Raw genomic sequence first — 26,010 nt, 5'->3', positions numbered from 1 at the left:
AAGTCCGGCCAATCCGGACCTGCAGCCCATAACAGTTCGGCCTGAAGGGGCGCCCTCACCCAGTTTTGGGGTGGGGGGACGCTTGCTCGGTTTTCTTCAGCCCTGGTTGGCCCGTGTGCGGGACAGATGGGTTCTGGAAATCGTTCGATCTGGTTACAAGATCGAGTTTCTCTCTCGGCCGGAGAGCAGATTTTTTCCCTCAAATCTTCAACTGTCTCCAGAGCGCCTGCGGGATCTGCACCTGGCGGTGCGGGACCTGAGGGCTCAGGGAGTGGTGGTTCCGGTGCCTCATCGGGACAGATTTCGGGGGTTTTATTCCAATCTGTTCACCGTGCCCAGGAAGGAGGGCAAGGTTCGTCCGATTCTGGACTTGAAGGCTCTGAACCGCTCTGTGCGGGTTCGCAAGTTCCGCATGGAATCCCTGCGCTCGGTGGTGGCTGCCCTCGTTCCGGGGGAATTCATGGCCTCCATCGATTTGAAGGATGCGTACCTTCACATCCCCATATTCGAGGGTCATCAGAGATACCTTCGATTTGCCATTGCGGAGGATCACTACCAGTTCGTGGCGTTGCCCTTTGGTCTCGCCTCGGCTCCGCGGGTCTTCACCAAGGTGCTTGCACCGGTTCTGGCATTATTGAGGGCCCAGGGCATTTCTGTCCTGGGGTATCTGGACGACATTCTGGTTCGGTCTGCGACCAGACAGGGTCTGGAGGAGGACCTGTCTGTCACAATGCAAACTCTGCAGGAGTTTGGTTGGACGATAAATGTTCCAAAGTCGACACTGAGTCCGTCGGTTCGTCTCCCCTATCTGGGAATGATACTGGACTCGGTGCAGGCGAAGGTCTTCCTGCCGGAAGACAAACTCAGGACTCTTCAGGAGGAAGTCAGGTCCCTCAGGGACGTTCCACACTCGTCTCTGCGGACGTGTATGAGGTGTCTGGGATTGATGGTCTCGGCCTTCGAGGCGATTCCTTTCGCGCAGTTTCACACGCGGGGTCTCCAAGCGGAGATCCTGTCCAGGTGGGACGGGCGACCTCAATCTTTGGATCTTCAGATCTCGTTGAGTCATCGCACCAGGGAAAACCTTCTGTGGTGGCTCCAGTCCCCGTTGGTGTCCGGGGGCAAGTCGTTTCGTCCGATCTCGTGGACGGTAATCACCACGGATGCCAGCCTGTCGGGCTGGGGTGGTGTTCTGGGCGTTCTGTCCGCCCAGGGGACCTGGTCGGAGGGGGAGTCTTCCCTCCCGATCAACATTCTGGAATTGCGTGCGATAAGGCTCTGTCTTCATCGCTGGACGGACCGGCTGCAGGGCTGCCCGGTTCGGGTGCAGACGGACAATGCCACGGCGGTGGCCTACATCAACCACCAAGGGGGCACCAGGAGTGCCCGAGCGGCTCGAGAAGTGGCCGACATTCTATCTTGGGCCGAGACTCATGTCCCGGCGATAACGGCGGTTCACATTCCGGGAGTGGAGAACTGGCAGGCGGACTATCTGAGTCGCCAGACCCTGGATCAGGGGGAATGGTCTCTCCACCCGGCTGTCTTCCAGATGTTGTGCGCGAAGTGGGGTCTTCCAGATGTGGACCTGTTCGCGTCTCGCCTCAACTACAAGGTGAAGAGGTTCGTGGCAAGGACGCGCGACCCTCGGGCAGACGCGTCGGACGCGTTAGTGGCCCCGTGGCATCAGTACAGGCTGATGTACGCGTTTCCACCGATTCAGTTGCTGTCCAGGTTCCTTCGCAGGTTACACTCGGAACGCAGTGATTCTTGTGGCACCGGACTGGCCTCGCCGGTCCTGGTACGCAGACCTCGTGAATCTGGCGGTCGACGTCCCTTGGCGTCTGCCTCTTCGAGACGATCTACTGTCTCAAGGACCGATTTACCATCCTGCTTTACAGTCGCTGGCTTTGACGGCCTGGCTGTTGAGACCGAGGTCCTGAAGGAGAAGGGTCTCTCTCCAGAGGTCGTTCATACTTTGATCAACGCGAGGAAGTCTTCCTCGGGGAAGGTTTATTACCGTACTTGGAAGGCATATTTTGCCTGGTGTGAGTCCAGGGGGTTTTCACCCCGCACGTACTCGGTTTCCCGTGTGCTGTCTTTCCTTCAGACGGGTGTCGATCAGCGTTTGGCGCTGGCTACGATAAAGGGTCAGGTGTCCGCGCTGGCCGTTCTGTTTCAACGTCCCGTGGCTTCCAACTCCTTGGTTGGCACCTTTATTCAGGGTGTGCGGCATCTGGTTCCTCCTAGGAGGGATCCTTTGCCCCCTTGGGACTTGAATCTCGTTCTATCTGTGTTACAACGTGCTCCTTTTGAACAGATCAGGGAGATCTCGTTGTCTATGTTGTCCAAAAAGGTCGCCTTTTTGGTGGCGATCACTTCGGCTCGCAGAGTGTCGGAACTGGCGGCTTTGTCCTGCAAGTCTCCGTACCTGGTTGTTCATTTGGATAAGGTGGTCTTGCGACCTAATCCTTCTTTTCTGCCGAAACGAGTTTCGGAATTCCATCTTAACGAGGATATTGTTTTGCCTTCGTTGTGCACGAAGCCTAAACATCCAAAGGAGATGAGATTACACTCTCTGGATGTTGTTCGGGCGATAAGGGTTTACCTTAAATCGACTGAGTCTTTTCGTAAGACGGACTCCTTGTTTGTTCTTCCAGAGGGTCCTCGGAAGGGCATGGCGGCTTCGGCCTCTACCATCGCCAAATGGATCAGGCAGACCATTGAACAGGCCTATGCCTTGCAGGGGAAGGTTCCCCCTGTGCCTGTGAAGGCGCACTCTACTAGATCTCTGAGTACGTCTTGGGCCTGCCGTCATGGGGCTTCTGTAGCCCAGGTGTGTAAGGCGGCGACTTGGTCGACCGTGCACACTTTCACAAAATTCTACAAAGTAGATGTTCAGGCATCGGCGGATGCTTCCTTTGGCCGCAAGGTTCTTAGTGCGGCTGTTCCCTAGGGTCCCTTGTGGGGACTCCTGGCTGTTGGGATAGTTTTTTGTATCCCCTGGGTTTTTTGTCTTTTCCTGGGTTGTTGCTCCTGTTGAGCACTTATTTTTGCTGTTGCCCAGCTGGTTTCCTTCCTTTGGTAAGGTTCCTTTCTTTGATGTGGAGACTGCGTTGCCTTTCGGCGCGGATGCGTTTCCCACCCCTCATGTTTGCACTGCTTTGGGACGTCCCCATATGTGACGAATATGAAGAGGCGGCGACTGTCGGAGGACGTAAGAGAAAATGGAATTTTTGTAAAATCTTACCTGTAAAATTCCTTTCTCTGAGTCCTCCGACAGTCGCCGCCCCCGCCCCTCTTTTGGGGTTTGAATGTATACTCTACTGCTATTCCACTAAAACTGAGATATGGTTGCAGGAAGTAGGAGGGTATTGACTGAGGGGACCACCCCTTGAGGGTGGGATATGTTAAAGCTTTATTGTTAACATATTCTGTTGCCTAGCTACTCCTTCGGAGCAAAGTCTAATACCCCATATGTGACGAATATGAAGAGGCGGCGACTGTCGGAGGACTCAGAGAAAGGAATTTTACAGGTAAGATTTTACAAAAATTCCGTTTTCTTTATCAATTTAGGCCAATATGTATTCTGCTACATATTTTTGGTAAAAAAAAATCCTAATAAGTGTATAATGATTGATTTGCACAAACATTATAGCGTCTACAAACTATGAATATATTTATGAACGTTTTATTTTTAGCAATTTTTAGCGGCATTGCGACAGTGAAGCGGAAAAATTTGACACTATCCCGTGACACTTTTTGGGGACCAGTGACACCAATACAGTGATCAGTGCTAAAAAAAATAAAAATGCACTGTTACTGTATAAATGACACTGGCAGGGAAGGGGTTAAGTGCATTTCTAGGGAGTGCTTTCTAGCTGTGGGGGAAAGGATGCAGTGGACGAAAAAAGGAAGATCTGTGTTTCAGCTTAGCTGAAACACAAGATCTCTCTTTTACTCCCTGACGGAACAGTGGTCTACCTTGTTTACATAGCCAGATTGGCGGTCTGCCTTTCCTCCAAACGATCGGCGGCTCCCGGGGCCGCGAGGGCTTGCTAATTGTCTCCCGCTGTGCGCGTGCGCCTCCTAGCGGGAGCCCAGCGGCAGGTACTGTGGACTCGATGTCTTCTGGCATCCGCCAATGCTCCAGCAGAGAGACAGAACAGAGGTCTGCCTATGTAAACAAGACTGATCGCCGTTCTGACAGAAGCGAAGGCATGGACTCTGCGTCTCTGCAATGTAGGGACATGGATCCACGTCTTACCTTAGTAAAAGCACCTCCCACACTGTAAAAAAAACACAGGTTAGGCACACAGTTAACCATTTGATCGCCCCTGATGTTAATTCCTTCCCAGCCAGTATCATTAGTACAGTGACCATGCATATTTTTAGCACTGATCACTGTATAAGTGTAAAATAAACACAAAGAAAGGGCGCACCAGCCTAGCGCATTATCCTCAGCAAGCTTTTTAATAACAATTGTTTAAAATCAACTACTCACAAACATGTGTGGTAGATCAGCATATTAATTCCAACGAACAGCATCAAATGAAAAAGTCCGATGTCTCATATAGACGGAGGGCTGACGCGTTTTGAGGCCTTGCCTCTTCCTCAGAGCCTCTGAGGAAGAGGCAAGGCCTCGAAACGCTAGCCTTTGTGTTTGTTTTACAGTGTTTTTGACCACCTCGGTCGTAGAGGGCAGCAAGGCTTAGCCATACGGGATGCCAATTGTGGGTTCCTAGATTGAAACAGCCTGAGGACCTGGTTTTGAGCGCAGGAGCAGGGTGCTTAGCATCACTCTTTTCTTTTTTGGATTATTCACTGTATAAGTGTCACTGGTCCCCAAAAAGTGTCAAAAGTGTCAGTTAGTGTCCAAATTCCAACTGCAATATTGCAGTCCCGCTATAAGTCACTGATCGCCGCCATTACTAATAAAAAAAATAAATAACATAGAAATATCCCATAGTTTGTAGACACTATAACTCATGCGCAAACCAATCAATATACACTTTTTGGGATTTATGTTAATCAAAAATATGTTGCAGAATACATATTGGCCTAAATTTTTGAAGAAATTAGATTTGTAAAAGATTTTTTGGGATATGCTTTATAGCAAAAAAAAAAAATATATATATATATATATATATATATATATATATTTTTTTTTTTTAAAATTGTCGGCCTTTTTTTGTTTATAGCACAAAAAAATAAAAAACGCAGAGGTGTTCAAATGCCAACCAAAGAAGTCTCTATTTTTGGGGAAAAGGACATTGGGTACAGTGTCGCACAACCGTGCAATTGTCAGTTAAAGTGAGGCAGCGCCTTATCGCAAAGAAAAATGGCCTGGTCGTGAAGAGGGGTAAACCTTCCAGAGGTCAAGTGGTTAAAAAGATTTGGGTTGACATTATAGACAGGCAGTATGTGCAAAAAGACTCAATGTTATTTTTTTAAAAAAAGACTAAAAGATTTTGCTTGTATTTGCTTGGTTTAAACAGACTAAACATTTTGCATTATTTAATTTATAGGTTTGTTCCCTTTCTGCTTCTAAAATCAATAAAGCATACAGAGCCAGGTCCCAGCAGAAGTGGCCAAGGTCTCTGGCCTGCAGCTAATCCTTTTTTAGATGGTCGGTGTGCTAAGTGCATGTGTCTAGGAGGGAGTAGCTGGCCAGGGAGAAATTGTCCTTTTGTAAATTATGTGCAGATCAGCCCTGCTCTATAGGTCAAACAGCTGGCAAATGGTCTGTTCCCTACCTTTGGATGTGCAATGCAAGGTACAAAGCACGAAAGGGACAATTTTAAAGGAAAAAAGAGTGAGAGATAAAGTGAGTGAAGAAGGTTAGGTTGAACAGAAAGGGAAACAAGTACTGTTAATTATTCCATTACACACCTTTTCACAGGTGGGGTAGCTTAGATCTTTTAGAACCCAAGCAGCACCCCTGGTGTAGAGGTTCCCAAACATGTATATGACAGTAATGTTTCCCCTCTCTTTTTTTATTCATTTTTTGCACTTCAGCACAATATTGTAATTTGAAGACAATTTAATGTGAACCTGTCGTCCATTCTGAGTGCCTTAAACTACAAACTCAATTCCAAAAAAGTTGGGACACTGTACAAATTGTGATTAAAAAAAGAATGGACTAATTTACAAATCTCATAAACTTATATTTTATTCACAATATAATATAGATAACATATCAAATGTTGAAAGTGAGACATTTTGAAATGTCATGCCAAATATTGGCTCATTTTGGATTTCATGAGAGCTACACATTCCAAAAAAGTTGGGACAGGTAGCAATAAGAGGCCGGAAAAGTTAAATGTACATACAAGGAACAGCTGGAGGACCAATTTGCAACTTATTAGGTCAATTGGCAACATGATTGGGTATAAAAAGAGCCTCTCAGAGTGGCAGTGTCCCTTAGAAGTCAAGATGTGCAGAGGATCACCAATTCCCTCAATGCTGCAGCGAAAAATAGTGGAGCAATATCAGAAAGGAGTTTCTCAGACAAAAATTGCAAAGAGTTTGAAGTTATCATCATCTACAGTGCATAATATCATCCAAAGATTCAGAGAATCTGGAACAATCTCTGTGCGTAAGGGTCAAGGCCAGAAAACCATACTGGATGCCCGTGATCTTCAGGCCCTTAGACGGCACTGCATCACATACAGGAATGCTACTGTAATGGAAATCAAAACATTGTCGGGGAACACAATCCACCATGCCATTCACCGTTGCCGGCTAAAACTCTATAGGTCAAAAAAAGAAGCCATACAGTATCTAAACATGATCCAGAAGTGCAGGCATTTTCTCTGGGCCAAGGCTCCTTTAAAATGGACTGTGGCAAAGTGGAAAACTGTTCTGTGGTCAGACGAATCAAAATTTGAAGTTCTTTTTGGAAAACTGGGGCACCTTGTCATCCTGAACAAAAGAGGACAAGGACAACCCAAGTTGTTATCAACGCTCAGTTCAGAAGCCTGCATCTCTGATGGTATGGGGTTGCATGAGTGCGTGTGGCATGGGCAGCTTACACATCTGGAAAGGCACCATCAGTGCTGAAAGGTATATCCAAGTTCTAGAACAACATATGCTCCCATCCAGACGTCGTCTCTTTCAGGGAGGACCTTGCATTTTCCAACATGACAATGCCAGACCACATACTGCATCAATTACAACATCATGGCTGCATAAAAGAAGGATCCGGGTACTGAAATGGCCAGCCTGCAGTCCAGATCTTTCATCCATAGAAAACATTTTGCGCATCATAAAGAGGAAGATGCAAAAAAGAAGACCTAAGACAGTTGAGCAACTAGAAGCCTGTATTAGACAAGAATGGGACAACATACCTAAACTTGAGCAACTTGCCTCCCCAGTTTCCAGACATTTGCAGACTGTTATAAAAAGAAGAGGGGATGCCACACAGTGGTAAAGATGGCCTTGTCCCAACTTTTCTGAGATGTGTTGATGCCATGAAATTTAAAATCAACTTATTTTTCCCTTAAAATTATACATTTTCTCAGTTTAAACATTTGATATGTCATCTATGTTGTATTCTGAATAAAATATTGAAATTTGAAACTTCCACATCATTGCATTCTGTTTTTATTCACAATTTGTACAGTGTCCCAACTTTTTTGGAATCGGGTTTGTAAATATGTCCTACATCAAGGGTTTTTAAACTATGGCCCTCCAGTTGTTCAGGAACACAATTCCCATCATGCCTAGTCATGTCTGTTAATGTCAGAGTTTTATAATGCCTCATGGGATATGTAGTTCTGCCACAACTGGAGGGCAGTAGTTTGAAGATCCCTGTCCTACATGATGCCTGCTGTTAATTTCCTTGCCAAAAACAAACCCTTTCAATAGCATGTTTGAGATTGATTTTCAGTGTGCCACTGAGGCGTGACTAAACCCCTTTGATGTAACTATTTTCCAAAACCGTTACATTCAAGGCATGCCATTAATGATTCAGTTGCTCATGCTTTCAGCCAAACTGTCAAGCCATCAAATTTCTGGTGTAATAACTGATCACATGTGTACAACCGCAGAACAAACACAGACTAAGATAGCTGCTTCCTTGGCTGTAAACTTGGATAAAAAGGAAGGCACTCCCGGTGTCAAGAGAAATGTGACTTCCAAAATCTGGTTCATGGATCTTTAATAAAAATTAGCAACATGTACATCAAGCCAACGTGTTTCGGGGGAACAGACTCCACCTTCTTCCGGGCTAGCTTGATGTACGTTTCTAAATTTTTAAGGTTGCACATAAAAAGCAACAGCCCAATTCATGAGAGGGCCCATCACCAACATTTATCACTGGGAATTATCCACCGGAAGGCATTCCTTCCTTTTTTTTCCACACAAATACCCACTCAAGACTAGGGATTAGGGTTGAGCGAACACCTAGATGTCCGTGTTCGACGGGTTCGGCCGAACTTTAAAAAAAAGTCCGGGTCCGTGTCCCGGACTTTTACCGAACTTTTCCCGGACGCCGAACCCCATTGAAGTCAATGGGGACCCGAACTTTAAGGCACTAAAATGGCTCTAAAACACCAAAGGAAAGGGCTAGAGTGCTGCAAATGGCAGCAAAACGTAATTAAGAGCATGGCAAGTGCTCTGCAAACAAATGTGGATAGGGAAATAACTTAAAACAACAAAAAAAAACAGAAAAATAAAACAATGTTCTTCTTCATCTCTGAAGGACGAGGCCCATATGGAGTAGGAGGGAGGTTGAGGTGGTGGTGGATGTGGCGGTGACATAGGCGTGCGCACAGGGTGTGCTGGGTGTGCCTGGGCACACCCTAATCACCTAGGGCACATAGCATTGCCAGTGAGGAGATGGGAAAGATCTCCCTGGGACCTGCTCTGCTCTATTTCTCCTTGCCTACAGGTACATGGCCCCGATACATTACTCTCCCTGCTGGCAAACACATGCATGTGTATTTCAACTTTGGGGTGCACACCTTAATGCAATAGGCTGCGCACACCTATGGGCGGTGTAGGTGGAAGCGGCGGTGGAGGAGGACCAGGGCCGGATTAACAGCATCATGGGCTTGGTGCTGAGGATTTTGAAGGGCCTTAGGGCCGTGCCTTGCCATGCACCCAGAGGAGGAAGGGTGCAGCCATGCATGCCTAATTCAACATGGGATGCTGTCTCTGAAGCCCATAAACACATCCATGCATCGCCAACTGTCCCTCCTTGTCCGGCCTTCACGCTGTGTGGGGAGGTTCTGAGGGTGCTGCCTGGGGAAGCGAGCATAGAAGCCAGACTTCTGTGTTTACAAGTGACAGAAGAGCGGTAACAGTGAATATGGCCAACCCGGGGCCTATATAAAAGGTAGGGGCCTGGAGCTGCAGCTCCAATAGCCCCTACATTAATCTGGCCCTGAGGAGGAGGACGAGGTAGCCAACACTGCTTCTTTTCACAAATTTTAAATGAGGGTACACCCCAAAAGAGTGAGAAAGAGCAAAAATGGAACAATGGGTGGGTAAGGTCGGTATCCATTGCTATTCTGCATAAGGTACGGAAAAGTCCCGTGGGATCCATGCCTGGTTCATTTTAATGAACGTGAGCTTGTCCACATTGTCTCTGGACAGGCGGCTGCGCTTGTCTGTTATAACGCCCCCAGCCGTGCTAAATACCCGTTCAGATAATACACTGGCTGCAGGGCACGCCAGCACCTCCAAGGCGTAAAGGGCAAGCTCAGGCCATGTGCCCAATTTGGAGACCCAGAAGTTGAAGGGGGCAGACCCGTCATTCACTACATGTAGGCGTGTGCACACATACTGCTCCACCATGTTGGTAAAATGCTGCCTCCTGCTAAGACGTTCCATCTGAGCTGCTGGTGCTGCTGTTTGTTGTGGCGTGCTGACAAAGCTTTTCCACATTTCGGCCATGCTAACCCTGCCTTCTGAGGTGCTGGCGGTGCCCTGGTTGCGTTGGCGACCTCCTCCTCCTCCTCCTCTGCCTTGTGCTTCCACTGTGGCCCCGCTGTCAGATGGGAATGCCAGCAGCATGGCGTCTACCAGCGTGCGCTTGTACTCGCGCATCTTGCGATCGCGCTCCAGTGAGTGAATTAAGGACGGTACGTTGTCCTTGTAACGGGGATCCAGCAGCGTGGCCACCCAGTAATCAGCACAAGTTAGAATGTGGGCAACTCGGCGGTCGTTGTGGAGACACTGCAGCATGTAATCGCTCATGTGTGCCAGGCTGCCCAGAGGCAACGAAAGGCTGTCCTCTGTGGGAGGTGTATGGTCCGTGTCCTCTGTATCCCCCCAGCCACGCACCAGTGATGGCCATGAGCTGGCCTGGGTGCCACCCTGCTGTGAACATGGTTCCATCTCCTCCTCCAGCTCCTCCTCCTCCTCATCCTCCTCATCCTCCAGAACTGTGCCCCTGCTGGACAATTGCGTCCCTGGCGTTTGCGTGTGCAGGAACCCACCCTCGGAGCCCCTTGCGAATGACTGCCCTGAAAGCCTTGGAAATGTTACCTCTTCATCCTCCTCCTCCTCCTCATCCTGTGCCACATCCTCTTCCATCATCGCCCGAATTGTTTTTTCAAGGAGGCATAGAAGTGGGATAGTTAAGCTGAGAACGGCGTCATTGCCACTGGCCATGTTGGTGGAGTACTCAAAACAGCGCAACAAGGCACACAGGTCTCGCATGGAGGCCCAGTTATTGGTGGTGAAGTGGTGCTGTTCCGCAGAGCGACTCACGCGTGCGTGCTGCAGCTGAAACTCCACTATGGCCTGCTGCTGCTCGCACAGTCTTTCCAGCATGTGCAAGGTGGAGTTCCACCTTGTGGGCACGTCACATATGAGGCGGTGAGCGGGAAGGCCGAAGTTACGCTGCAGCGCTGCCAGGCGAGCAGCAGCAGGGTGAGAACGCCGAAAGTGCGCACAAACGGCCCGCACTTTCTGCAGCAGCTCTGACATATCGGGGTAGTTTTTAAGGAACCTCTGCACCACCAAATTCAGCACATGCGCCAGGCAAGGGATGTGCGTCAAACCGGCTAGGCCCAGAGCTGCTATGAGATTTCGCCCGTTATCGCACACCACCAGGCCGGGCTTGAGGCTCGCTGGCAGCAACCACTCATTTGTCTGCTGTTCCATGCTCCTCCACAACTCCTGCGCGGTGTGTGGTTTGTCCCCCAAACAGGCAAGTTGTAAAACTGCCTGCTGTCGTTTACCCCTGGCCGTGCTGAAGTTGGTGGTGAAGGTGTTACGCTGTCCGGATGAGGAGGCGGTAGAGGATGAGGAAGCGGAGTAGGAGGAGTTAGGAACAGGAGGCAAACTGAAGCGCCCTGCAATCCTCGGTGGTGGAAGGACATGCGCCAAATTGCTATCCGCCTCAGGCCCATCCGCCACTGCATTTACCCAGTGTGCCGTTAGGGAGATATAACGCCCCTGACCGTGCTTACTGGTCCACGTATCCGTAGTTAGGTGGACCTTGGCACAGATGGCGTTGCGCAGTGCACACCTGATTTTTTCCCCCACTTGGTTGTGCAGGGAAGGGATGGCTTGCCTGGAAAAGTAGTGGCGGCTGGGCACGACGTACTGTGGGACAGCCACCGACATAAGGTTTTTAAAACTGTGCGTCTCCACCAGACGGAATGACAGCATTTCAAAGGCCAATAATTTTGAAATGCTGGCATTCAGGGCCAGGGATCGCGGGTGGGTAGGGGGGTACTTCCTCTTCCTCTCAAGTGTTTGGGAGATGGAAAGCTGAACGCTTCCACGGGACATTGTGGAGATGGTTGTTGGTGACCCAGGTGGTGGTGTTGCTGACAGATCGTCTGTTTGCGGGGTGGCAGGTGCCGGTATCACTACAGATGTGGCTGGAGCGGCCGAGACTGCAGCAGAAGAGGAAGCAGGATGAGCCAGAGACGTTTCTTGGTTTTGAAGGTGTGTACTCCACTGCAGCTCGTGCTTTGCACTTAGATGCCTGATCATGCAGGTTGTGCTCAGGTTGAGAAGGTTCATGCCTCGCTTCAAGCTCTGATTGCACAGGGTGCAAACCACTCGTGTCCTGTCATCAGCACATTTTCTAAAGAACTTCCACGCTAGAGAACTCCTTTGAGCTGACTTTGGTGCGCTCGTTCCCTTGCTGCGTTGGGCAGTAGCGGGCGTAGTGTCTAGGGCACGGCCGCTCCGCTTCTGCACCCTGCTCCCTCTTCTGCTGTGCTGGTGGCTCTGTGCGACCACCGCCTCTTCCTCCAAACTACTCAGTTCACCTGCATGACGTTCATTCCATGTGGGGTCGAGGACCTCATCGTCCTCCACATCATCTTCCACCCAGTCTTCACCCCTGCCCTCCTTGTCGGTCTCCACAATGCTGAACGCCGCAGCAGTTGGCACCTGCGTTTCGTCATCATCGGAGACGTGCTGCGATGATCCTTGCATGTACTCATCTTGAGAAATAAGTGGTTGGGCATCGCTGCACTCAATCTCTTCCACTTCTGGGGCAGGGCTAGGTGGATGGCCCTGGGAAACCCTGCTGACAGAGTCCTCAAAAAGAATAAGAGACTGCTGTATGGCTTGGGGCTCAGACTGCTGGCCTGATTTGCAAGGGGGTGAGGTGAAAGACGGTTGGACATTGGCTGCAGGTGCCAACTCTGACCTTTCTGCAGTAGACTGGGTGGGAGACAATGTGAAGGAACTGGAGGCACTGTCAGCAGCAAACCAATCTACTATCGCCTCAACTTGTTCTGGCCTCATCACTTCTAGGGGCGTTTGATGCCCTACCAAATACTGATGCAGGTTCTGTCGCCTACTCACACTTGAGGAAGGTGTTTCACTTGTGCGTGTAGCTGGCACAGATCGACCATGTCCTCTCCTTGCAACAGGAGCTCTACCAGCAGCACCACGACCCAGGCCACGGCCCTTATTTGACGGTCTCCTCATATTTCTGTAATTTAAGATCTTGCCCTAGAAAGGTTTTTATTGAATAGCGGAATAGAAAATATGATCCAAAAAAAGTGTATGTATATCACACGTACACAACCACACTAGGCCCCAATTACTATTGTTTGTACCCCTAAAAGGCTAGATGAGGAGTAGGGGGAGTATGGAACAGGCAGCACCCTCAAACCTTCAGAAGTATGAGATGAACCCCAACAACTTGGAAAGGTGGATCTCTCTCACACGTACCAACACAGACTATCCCCCAATTTAACTGATCCCCAAAGGTTTTTGATTAAATAGCGGAATAGAAAATATGATCCCAAAAAAGTGTATGTATATCACACGTACACAACCACACTAGGCCCCAATTACTATTGTTTGTACCCCTAAAAGGCTAGGAGTAGGGGGAGTATGGAACAGGCAGCACCCTCAAACCTTCAGAAGTATGAGATGAACCTCAACAACTTGGAAAGGTGGATCTCTCTCACACGTACCAACACAGACTATCCCCCAATTTAACTGATCCCCAAAGGTTTTTGATTAAATAGCGGAATAGAAAATATGATCCCAAAAAAGTGTATGTATATCACACGTACACAACCACACTAGGCCCCAATTACTATTGTTTGTACCCCTAAAAGGCTAGGAGTAGGGGGAGTATGGAACAGGCAGCACCCTCAAACCTTCAGAAGTATGAGATGAACCCCAACAACTTGGAAAGGTGGATCTCTCTCACACGTACCAACACAGACTATCCCCCAATTTAACTGATCCCCAAAGGTTTTTGATTAAATAGCGGAATAGAAAATATGATCCCAAAAAAGTGTATGTATATCACACGTACACAACCACACTAGGCCCCAATTACTATTGTTTGTACCCCTAAAAGGCTAGGAGTAGGGGGAGTATGGAACAGGCAGCACCCTCAAACCTTCAGAAGTATGAGATGAACCCCAACAACTTGGAAAGGTGGATCTCTCTCACACGTACCAACACAGACTATCCCCCAATTTAACTGATCCCCAAAGGTTTTTGATTAAATAGCGGAATAGAAAATATGATCCCAAAAAAGTGTATGTATATCACACGTACACAACCACACTAGGCCCCAATTACTATTGTTTGTACCCCTAAAAGGCTAGGAGTAGGGGGAGTATGGAACAGGCAGCACCCTCAAACCTTCAGAAGTATGAGATGAACCCCAACAACTTGGAAAGGTGGATCTCTCTCACACGTACCAACACAGACTATCCCCCAATTTAACTGATCCCCAAAGGTTTTTGATTAAATAGCGGAATAGAAAATATGATCCCAAAAAAGTGTATGTATATCACACGTACACAACCACACTAGGCCCCAATTACTATTGTTTGTACCCCTAAAAGGCTAGGAGTAGGGGGAGTATGGAACAGGCAGCACCCTCAAACCTTCAGAAGTATGAGATGAACCTCAACAACTTGGAAAGGTGGATCTCTCTCACACGTACCAACACAGACTATCCCCCAATTTAACTGATCCCCAAAGGTTTTTGATTAAATAGCGGAATAGAAAATATGATCCCAAAAAAGTGTATGTATATCACACGTACACAACCACACTAGGCCCCAATTACTATTGTTTGTACCCCTAAAAGGCTAGGAGTAGGGGGAGTATGGAACAGGCAGCACCCTCAAACCTTCAGAAGTATGAGATGAACCCCAACAACTTGGAAAGGTGGATCTCTCTCACACGTACCAACACAGACTATCCCCCAATTTAACTGATCCCCAAAGGTTTTTGATTAAATAGCGGAATAGAAAATATGATCCCAAAAAAGTGTATGTATATCACACGTACACAACCACACTAGGCCCCAATTACTATTGTTTGTACCCCTAAAAGGCTAGGAGTAGGGGGAGTATGGAACAGGCAGCACCCTCAAACCTTCAGAAGTATGAGATGAACCCCAACAACTTGGAAAGGTGGATCTCTCTCACACGTACCAACACAGACTATCCCCCAATTTAACTGATCCCCAAAGGTTTTTGATTAAATAGCGGAATAGAAAATATGATCCCAAAAAGTGTATGTATATCACACGTACACAACCACACTAGGCCCCAATTACTATTGTTTGTACCCCTAAAAGGCTAGGAGTAGGGGGAGTATGGAACAGGCAGCACCCTCAAACCTTCAGAAGTATGAGATGAACCCCAACAACTTGGAAAGGTGGATCTCTCTCACACGTACCAACACAGACTATCCCCCAATTTAACTGATCCCCAAAGGTTTTTGATTAAATAGCGGAATAGAAAATATGATCCCAAAAAAGTGTATGTATATCACACGTACACAACCACACTAGGCCCCAATTACTATTGTTTGTACCCCTAAAAGGCTAGGAGTAGGGGGAGTATGGAACAGGCAGCACCCTCAAACCTTCAGAAGTATGAGATGAACCCCAACAACTTGGAAAGGTGGATCTCTCTCACACGTACCAACACAGACTATCCCCCAATTTAACTGATCCCCAAAGGTTTTTGATTAAATAGCGGAATAGAAAATATGATCCCAAAAAAGTGTATGTATATCACACGTACACAACCACACTAGGCCCCAATTACTATTGTTTGTACCCCTAAAAGGCTAGATGAGGAGTAGGGGGAGTATGGAACAGGCAGCACCCTCAAACCTTCAGTATGAGATTGTGTTCACTGTACCCCACAAAGATTGAGTTCACTGCACCCCACAATGATTGTGTTCACTGCACCCCACAAAGATTGTGTTCACTGCACCTCACAAAGATTGTGTTCACTGTACCCCCCAAAGATTGTGTTCACTGCACCCCACAAAGATTCTGTTCACTGTACCCCACAAAGATTGTGTTCACTGCACCCCAAAAAGATTGTGTTCACTGCACCCCAAAAAGGATGTTGTTCACTGCACCCCAAAAAGGATGTTGTTCACTCCACCCCAAAAAGATTGTGTTCACTGCACCCCACAAAGATTGTGTTCACTGCACCCCAAAAAGATTGTGTTCACTGCACCCCAAAAATGATTTTGTTCACTGCACCCCAAAAAGGATTTTGTTCACTGCACCCCAAAAAGGATGTTGTTCACTCCACCCCAAAAAGATTGTGTTCACTGCACCCCAAAAAGATTGTGTTCACTGCACCCCACAAAGGATTTTGTTCACTGCACCCCAAAAAGATTGTGTTCACTGCACCCCAAAAAGGATGTTGTTCACTGCACCCCAAAAAGGATTTTGTTCACTGCACCCCAAAAAGATTGTGTTCACTGCACCCCACAAAGGATTTTGTTCACTGCACCCCACAAAGATTGTGTTCACTGCACACCAAAAAGGATTGTGTTCACTGCACCCCAAAAAGATTTTGTTCACTGCACCCCAAAAAGATTGTGTTCACTGCAGCCCAAAAAGATTGTGTTCACTGCAGCCCAAAAAGATTGTGTTCACTGCAGCCCAAAAAGATTGTGTTCACTGCAGCCCAAAAAGATTGTGTTCACTGCAGCCCAAAAAGATTGTGTTCACTGCAGCTCACACACAGAAAAATGGATGTGGATCACTGACACCTGCCTATCTCCAATCCCACACCACACAGCAATATCGATTGTAGTTTGTAGAACACAGTTTCCCTAAAATTCAGCAGACTCTGTCCCTAACAGGATTGAGAAGAGATCGTAGATCAGGATTGAGTGCAGACCCCACCCCCCACACAGCAATATCGATTGTAGTTTGTAGAAGACACTGACCCTATATAATTCAGCAGACTCTATCCCTAAAATGCCTACAACTCGCCCTGCCTAAACACTCCGACCTGTCCCTCAATTCTATCCGGACACAAATGGTTTTTTCCTGCCTATCTTTCCCTAATCAGCAGCCAGCACGTTGATGTGTGCTCTGTCCCTGAATCTAAGCAGCATAATGACGCCGCTGCGGCTGCCTCGAACTTATAAAGACTTGGTCACATGCTTCAGACGGCCAATCACAGCTACTGAGACATTTGCAGGCATGGCTGGGATGGCTTAAGGCACACCAGTTAAACGATTGTTGATTGGCTGTTGAAAGCCCGCCATGAAAAGAGCGCCAAAGCATGCAAAACCCGGAAATAAAACGACCGAACACGGATTTTTACCCGAACATACAGTAAAGTGTCCGTGTCCGTGTTCGGGTACAAAAAATCCAATTATTCGGTACGAACACGAATAATACAGTCCGTGTTCGCTCAACACTACTAGGGATCAATCCAATCAGTCCAGCACGGTCTCCCAACACACGTTAGATACTCTCCTTGGCAGTAAAGGATAGAAGTGTTTAGTTCCACTTTAAACCCAATGCTGAGCTAGGCCCACCAGTTCCCAGAAAGTTGGGGATTCAATTGAAAACAATCTCAAAGGGAGCTATACTAGATAAGGGAGGTAACAGTGGGCACCTTGTGGTTCCTGCTTGTACACAACACTTTAAGTCTCAGATATTTTCACACAGATGACAGACTCATTTAAAGCAGGGGCCTCCAAACTTTCTAAACAAAGGGTCTGTTTATTGTCCTTCAGACTTTAGGGTGGCCAGGCTGTGGCCAGTGGAAGTGGACATTTTCCTGGCTTCAGTGGAATAAACATTGCCACATTTGTCATAAAGGGGTAGAATAGTTACCCATCATTGTATCATTTCTAAGGAATAACGCCCCATTGTTGGTGTCAGTGGAAGAAATGGTGCCCCATTGTTGATGTCAGTTGGCAGAATAGTGTCCAGTATCAGTGGAAGGAATAGTGCCCCAAGGCCAATAGGAATAGTGCCCTTAAGCCAAGCACAGGGCCACATCTCCCTCCCAAACATCAGTACTTTTTCAGGTTCTTATAAAAACGTATTGTGTTGTTAAAAGCCATGTGTCAATCAATTTCTTGTTTTTGAAATGATACAAAAACAGAACTAATTTCTTATATTTCTCTTGAAGTCTTAATTGAGATGTGCTTATTTAGTTGCACTCATCTTAAACAATATATTTATATTTTATTTTACAGCATCCACTCCTCCAAACTTGGTGGATAAACCTTGCCTCAGGCTGAAAGTTTACGTACGTCCAACAAGTAGGTGCCTCTCATTTCTGTTTGCATAATTCTTGTGTTCACACAAAAGTTTCCTTATCTGCATGCAGGAATATATAAGCATCAGGCACAGACTAGAACTGTAGTAAACTTTTAAAGTAAAGTGACGTACACTTGGCAAAATTCCTGGTTTTGTCAGAGCAGAAACGCTTAATTTTGCGGATTGAGCTGTTTGGGTGACAAGTTTTAACTTGTGCTTATTGAGTTGTTTAGGTGAAAACTCCTCGAATAGAACATACTTGTTTTTATTTACATCAGTGGTTCCCAACTAGTGGTCCTCAAGTAATATTCCTAACAGGCCATGTCTTGGGAATGTCCCTTCGGGAAAACTTCTCAGAAGTGACTGCTGATAACAGAGGAACGAAGCACCAAAGAGAAAAGACACTTAGAGCTTCGGAGAGAGACAAATAAACACTACAGATATACAGTATGTGCTTTGTTTACATTTCATGACTGGGGTACAACCACTTTAACAGTTTTTCATGAGAGACACTTTTTGGTACTAGAACTCATCAGGAGCCACTCAAAGCCCAAAGCATGCTTAACAACCACCAGAAATGATCCTACGTTTTCCTTCCTCAATAACTTCAATGACAAAACTTCAGGTGATATCTTCTGTCTTTGACCAAAATATGGAGGCAGAGAAAACTCTCAACTTCACTCATTCATAAGCCGAAATGTTTACATATGTCCAATACCTGCAGCTGGCAGCTGGATCCTGGAGAAATCTTTTAACTTCAGACATGAAATATGAACAAAGCATATCCCTCTATAGTGTGTACCGGTCTCAATTAAGAGCACTAAGTGTCATTTCTGTCTGCTGCTTTGTTCCTCTGCTATCAGCATGAATCACTTCTGACAATTTTTCCTGACACTGACAGAAAAATAGTTACTGGGGAGGGAGCTCCAGCTGACTGAAAGCTTCAGCTCTGTTCCTGTGTGCTGTGTGAAGGGGTATGTGTCCCTTCCCTCCAATGAGCTTTCAGGGCTCTCCTCACTGAACTCTGCAGAGTGTATTTTAGCTCTATGTCCTCTTTTTTCTGAGCTTTATAAATTCTAGACTTTAAATGGGTTTACAGAAGAGAAGACTGCAAATAAACAGACACAACTTATGAAGGAGGATTTGTTTAATCTCTGTATATCACCTAGTATAGTCCCTTCACTTCATATATGTAAGGGTTTACAACCACTTTAAGCACAGGTCCTCACCCTGCTGCTGAACTTCTGCCATTGACGGGGTAATAGCTCTTCTGCAAGCTGCTAGGAAAAAGATCCCCTCTAATCCATTGAGAAAAGTCCATGCATTGACTACAATACATGTAACGCGATCTTTGAATGGCTGAGAGTCTAATAAGTCACAGGATTCTCTCCTCCATTTACAGATTGTGTAATCAATGCACAGGCTGATTAAGGTGGTAAACAAACTCACTTGGGGCCTTATGTGCATTATATCAGCCTCAGAACCTGTGTAATTAATGTGTCCTGGGTTAAAGGGATGAGGTGGCAACCCTACACTACCAGCACAGCGATTTGGGCTACAGAGCCGCACGGCAAGGAGTGGTGTGATGCGCATTTTAGTCTGAACATGACTATTGTTTTCTGTGTGTCCTTGCAGTTACATTTTCTTTTTCCATGTGAAAAAAATGTGGGTAACTGCACCTAGTGTGAATGGGCCCTGGGTGTTGTATGTTCAAAATGGAGGTGCGTATAAAACATTTACAACTGCTTTTATCAAGAAGATATTTTGTTCACTGGAAAAAATAATATGGATCTATGCTAAAGGTTAAAATTCATAAAAATAAAGAAAAAGTCTTTGTGCTCTCCAATGAAGTGGTGAGTCCTAAATTGAAGTGCACAAACTCCTAAATTAGAAGAAAAATTGTCAGTGCGGTGCAAATTTTTCTTAAAATTAAAATGAATTTGTTGAATCTGCAGTAGCCTAAACATTCACGTAAAAATGGGTTCTCAACATTCTCCAGCATACATGAGGAAATTTGGTAGATTCATCTGATAACTTCCCAGGCTATATGCTTGTGCTGCGTTCTTGTCAGTTACATTATTTCTAGCTATGTCTGAAAAATACAGAACCCCTCTCTTCGTTTAAAGTGGAAGTAAGCCCATTGATTTAACAGTTTAAAAAAAAAGTTACATTCCTGGCACATGCCAGAAATGTAACTGTCACAATGAATGTGCTCTCATCCAAACTGTCAAACCATCCAATGGAAAGCAGAGAGGGGGAGGCGCCAACTAAGTGTAGTATTAAAAAGTTATCATTGCACAAGATTAAAAAGACTTACAAGAAGTGAAAGAAATCATGCCCGTCATGGTATTGTACAGTCCCACAGACTCCAAGAACGGATAGCGATCCTTGCCGTCCTACAGACTCCACAAACGGATAGCGATCCTTGCCGTCCTACAGACTCCACAAACGGATAGCGATCCTGGCCATCCTACAGACTCCACAAACGGATAGCTATCCTTGCCGTCCTACAGACTCCACAAACAGATAGCGATCCTTGCCATCCTACAGACTCCACAAACGGATAGCGATCCTTGCCGTCCTACAGACTCCACAAACGGATAGCTATCCTTGCCGTCCTACAGACTCCACAAACGGATAGCGATCCTTGCCATCCTACAGACTCCACAAACGGATAGCGATCCTTGCCATCCTACAGACTCCACAAACGGATAGCGATCCTTGCCATCCTACAGACTCCACAAACGGATAGCGATCCTTGCCGTCCTACAGACTCCACAAACGGATAGCGATCCTTGCCATCCTACAGACTCCACAAACGGATAGCGATCCTTGCCGTCCTACAGACTCCACAAACGGATAGCGATCCTTGCCATCCTACAGACTCCACAAACGGATAGCGATCCTTGCCATCCTACAGACTCCACAAACAGATAGCGATCCTTGCCGTCCTACAGACTCCACAAACGGATAGCGATCCTTGCCATCCTACAGACTCCACAAACGGATAGCGATCCTTGCCATCCTACAGACTCCACAAACGGATAGCGATCCTTGCCATCCTACAGACTCCACAAATGGATAGCGATCTTTGCCGTCCTACAGACTCCACAAACGGATAGCGATCCTTGCCATCCTACAGACTCCACAAACGGATAGCGATCCTTGCCATCCTACAGACTCCACAAATGGATAGCGATCTTTGCCGTCCTACAGACTCCACAAACGGATAGCGATCCTTGCCGTCCTACAGACTCCACAAACGGATAGCGATCCTTGCCATCCTACAGACTCCACAAACGGATAGCGATCCTTGCCGTCCTACAGACTCCACAAACGGATAGCGATCCTTGCCATCCTACAGACTCCACAAACGGATAGCGATCCTTGCCATCCTACAGACTCCACAAACGGATAGCGATCCTTGCCGTCCTACAGACTCCACAAACGGATAGCGATCCTTGCCATCCTACAGACTCCACAAACGGATAGCGATCCTTGCCATCCTACAGACTCCACAAACGGATAGCGATCCTTGCCATCCTACAGACTCCACAAATGGATAGCGATCTTTGCTGTCCTACAGACTCCACAAATAGTCAAGGCTAGGGAGGAGGAGAGCCGGATAGAGTACCTATCCGCCTAGAGATAGCCGGGGACTTCCTCGCTAACCAGCGTGGAATGCAGGTGCGGGAATGATGTCACCGGAGCTGGGCGGAAGTCAAGACTAAGTTAGAACCATCCAATGGCTAGTGTCATAACTGATCACATGTGCAGCATCATGTCAGTTGCAGATCAAAGAGAGGCAAAGGTGGCCGCTTCCTTGGCTGAAAATGATTGGAGGGTTTACTTCCACGGGTTTTGTAGTGTTGTCCTCTAGTGATAATGCTATACATGTATGGTATAGGTAGTGAGCGTTGTTACCCTAGGAAGGAACTGTTACTGGCAGGATCACCAGTGAAAATAAAATAAAAACACCTGGAAAGAGAAAAATGAATGCAATCGCAGCTAATGACTGGTAAGCTGCAATATACACATTTTTTGTTCTTGCATATAAATAGTTCATGCATAGTTCTGGGGGAGGACTGTGTGCTCACTTCATATCTGAGATAATGTCATTTCTTTCATACATCTGAATGGGTCATTGTGGCTTCTAATGCACCAAAAATCTGTTGACTGTCAGTTGTCCCTGATTAGCAGTTTAGTATGCAGTATGTTCTCTAGTATCTTTTTAGACAGCTGCTGTTTCATGCACACAAAACTATGCTTACAAAAGAAATCAGGGATGTGCAATCTGAGAAGATGCTTCAATTTGAGGCGATAAGGCCAGAAACATTTCTGGCATCAGAGAGGATGCTAAATGGTTTTCGATCTAACTATTAATTGTTAATTTACTCTGTCTTTTTCCCAGGGGTTGGGTGGAAGAGGATTGTGTTTTTAACAAGACTGTTGTGCATGTCTAACAAGGTTGGTTAAGTTAAGCAACCCATAGGCGAGTAATTTTTTCCTTTCAACCAGCGGGTTAATCAAAGAAAAAAAAAAGTGACTTGATTTCCCCATCCGCACATTCAAGGTGGATGGGGAACTCCTCCCCGCTGAGCCCTTGTATTCTGACAGCGAGGAGACCTCCCCTCCATCACAATACACTGATCAGCACTGACGGCCATAACCTGCAGCGCTGATTGAATGGGGAAAATCTGACAGGGTAGTTGAATCTAATAAAAGTGCTCATACATGGCCAAATGTCTATCCATGTATAGCCAGCTTTAGCTATAAATGGGTGTAATACAATTTCTTTGGAACAAGCCTTCTGGCCCTGAGTGCATAGTGTATCTAAACTGCATTTTCTACATATGCATTTCTATATACAATAAGGCAAACCCCTAACACTTAATCCTCACCTACCTGAACACCTAACTATGCCCTAAAATAAGCCTTAAAGTGTTACTCCATTTTTGTTGAGAAAAAAACATTCTCCTCTATGCGATCTACAGTATGTACATTGCAGGGATTATAACAGCCTTTGTTGCAGATTCCTACCTTTTGTTATTCTGAAGAAATCACTGTTTGTTCCTCTGTGCCCCTGTGCTAAGTGAATCTAATGGGAGTGGTTTCATTATTATTGACAAGCTGCTGCAGAAACAGGGCTCTTATGAGGAAAGTTGCAGGGTCTGCATCCCTTTAGACATTATTTCCTACTGGGAGTATCTTACCAAAAATGACTTGCATATTAGTTGAGACTTCTGGGAAAATCAGTGAGCCAATCACACAAGCCGGAAATTATGTTTCTGGGGAGGGTTCTGTACACATTCTGTGTACAGAACACCTCCAGATAGCCATATTGCATTGCACTTTAGGGCCCTTTCACACTATTCTAAAGCAAAATTGCTTTGCAAACGCATATGTGTTTTTACCGCAATTTTGCTGTGTTTCAGATGCGTTTCCTGTGCATTTCTGGTGCGTTTTTGGGTTGCCTGCACCTGTGAAAAATGGACATGTGACTCAAAAATGAAAATCATGGTGCATTTTTACCGCAATTTTCATTTCAATAGAAAGCTGCATTATTTGTGCAGTTTTTAGCACCGCACTAAAGATGCATCATGCAGGACTTTTCAAAATGGACCGCACCCACAGCGCAGTGGTGTGAAAAATCCCATAGTTACAATATGACTTATGTCACAATTGTATACGCTATGTTATTATAATTATTGTTTTTTTTTTTTTTTTTGCTATTTTTTTTTCCATGAAAGTGGAGTTACCCTTTAACACCCCCAAAACGTACCCCTTTCATTTATTCCTTAACACTTAAATTGATTGTAAACAATCACTTTTTAAAACAAACCCATTCAGTTTACAATAGAAATGGAAGGCAAAACATTCTTGTGTGTATATACATATATATATATATATATATATATATATATATATATATATATATATATATACACAAGATAGATATAGATATATATATATATAAAAAAAATATTATGAATACCTTTTTCCATTTATTTATAAATAAACATATTCCCTCTTTTCTAAGCTGCATAGGAGCAGGGAGGAGGAGTAGCAGCAGTACACGGAGCTTCCCAGTCTGATAATTGGAGGAGAGCAGGCTGAGTTTCCAGCATTGCTAGAGATCTGACCACTGTGTGTTCTCATGCTTAGTGTGGTCAGTTTTTAAAAGGACAGCAAGGGGAGATTTTACACAAAGGAAGTAATGCAAAGAGAACAGGATACTTTCTCGTACAAGTACATGGTACAGTAGGCCAGCAGGCACATATCGGGAATATGAAATGTTGGGGTAACAAATTTTTTACCTACCCCAATGTTAAGCTCTTTTTCACACTGCCGTGGCGACTTTAAATCCGACATCCCTCAGCGACTTCATCATGGCTTGCATACCACTTCACCCCAAAGTAGTGCAGGAACCTTTTTCGGAGTCGCACCGATTAGAACGGTTCCTTTTGGGGGTGCGACGTGTCATGTGATTTTGAACTCTCCAGTCACATGACAAGTCTGAGCAGTGTGAACCAGGGCTTACACTTAAAGTGTACGTAAGCACAAAAATGTTAAATTCTGCAGCTTATTAACCACTTGCCGACCGCTCACATGGGTACTACTGCGGCAAAGTGGTTTGTTATCGTCCAGCGGCGTAGACCTAGACGCTGGACTCCTCCCCTGTATTCAATTACAGCGGGAGTCGGGCCAGGGGAGGAGCGGCGGTATTCACCGCCGCTCTTCCCCGATCATCGGGGATCGAGTGTGGAGATCCGCCCGCTTGTGTAAACAAAGCGGGCAGATCTCCTATGTGACAGGCAGGGTCAGATTGCAGGATTCAGCATAGCTGAACCTGCGATCTGTGCCTGTGTCACATAGTCCCCTCCCCCCACACACGTTAGTAAGCACCAGGCATACATTAACCCCCAGGCATACATTAACCCCTTGATCACCAATAAAAGTTAACCCCTTCCCTGCCAGTGTCATTTTTACAGTAACAGTGCATATTTATAGCACTGATTACTGTAGAAATGTCACTGGTACCCCCCAAAAGTGTCAAAAATGTCAGTCAAGGGTCCGATCTGTCCGCCGCAATGTCGCAGTCCTGCAAAAAAATTGCAGATCGCCGCCATTACTAGTTAAAATAAATAAATAAATAAATAAATTTCCCGTAGATAGTAGCTGCGATAACTTTTGCGCAAACCAATCAAAATACGCTTATTGCGATTTTTTTTACCAAAAATATGTAGCAGAAAACAAATTGGCCTAAAATGTTAAAACATTTTGATTTTTAAATTTTTTTTGGGGGGGGGGGGGAATTTCATATAAAAAAATGTGAAAAATATTGTTATTTTTTCAAAATTGTCGCATTTTTTTGTTTATAGCGCAAAAAATAAAAATCGCACAGGTGATTAAATACCACCAAAAGAAATCTCTATTTGTGGGGAAAAAAAAGACGTAAATTTCGTTTGGGTACGAAATTGCATGACCGCGCAATTGTCAGTTAAAGTCGCACAGTGCCGAATCGCAAAAAGTGGCCAGGACGTAAGACAGCAACATCCTCCGGTGGTAAAGTGGTTAATGTTTGGAGGCTTTTTTCCTTTTTTTTTTTTTTTTTTAGGCTTATTTTCCTTTATTTCTACCTGGTGAACTTGGCAATAATATACTTTATGTCTTATGGTAGTCATGCACACTTAAATTTTTTTACATAGCCGATGTGCAGTTCGATAATTCGATCAAAATGTTTGAATCTGGGTTTCTTAGAGGCCTAAGCCTAGCAGCCCCTCTGAAGAACTGACCAATAAGGGGGTGTTTAGCAGAAGACAGAAATTGCTGATACTTGAACCCGAAGGGAGCTGACTGTCAAGGAGAGGTCCAGGCCAGACTGAAGGAAACCAAGAAGATCTTGTATTTTTGGATCACTGAAAGAGCCTGCTACATTGGAAGTATATTCTGTAAACTTAGACCAGATCCTTTCGCAGACCTTGTTGGTACCAGGTCCTCTAGCATTTAACAGCGTGGAGATG

The 26,010-nt window shown here is 45.9% G+C and overlaps 1 protein-coding gene across 1 annotated transcript in view; it reads left to right on the top strand.

Annotated features, from left to right (window-relative positions):
* Nucleotides 1-26,010, top strand: part of EFNA2 (ephrin A2) — a 513,974-nt gene that overhangs the window by 463,568 nt on the left and 24,396 nt on the right. The window contains exon 3 of the mRNA XM_082256218.1: nt 17,923-17,988. Coding sequence (XP_082112344.1) covers nt 17,923-17,988 — 66 coding nt within the window. The remainder of the gene's footprint in view (nt 1-17,922; nt 17,989-26,010) is intronic.

The sequence above is a fragment of the Pelophylax lessonae genome, assembly GCF_965119305.1.
Source record: "Pelophylax lessonae genome assembly, chromosome: 1".
Classification (NCBI taxonomy): domain Eukaryota; kingdom Metazoa; phylum Chordata; class Amphibia; order Anura; family Ranidae; genus Pelophylax; species Pelophylax lessonae.
The sequence above is the reverse complement of the archived record's forward strand: the minus strand, read 5'-3'. Positions and strand labels throughout refer to the sequence as shown.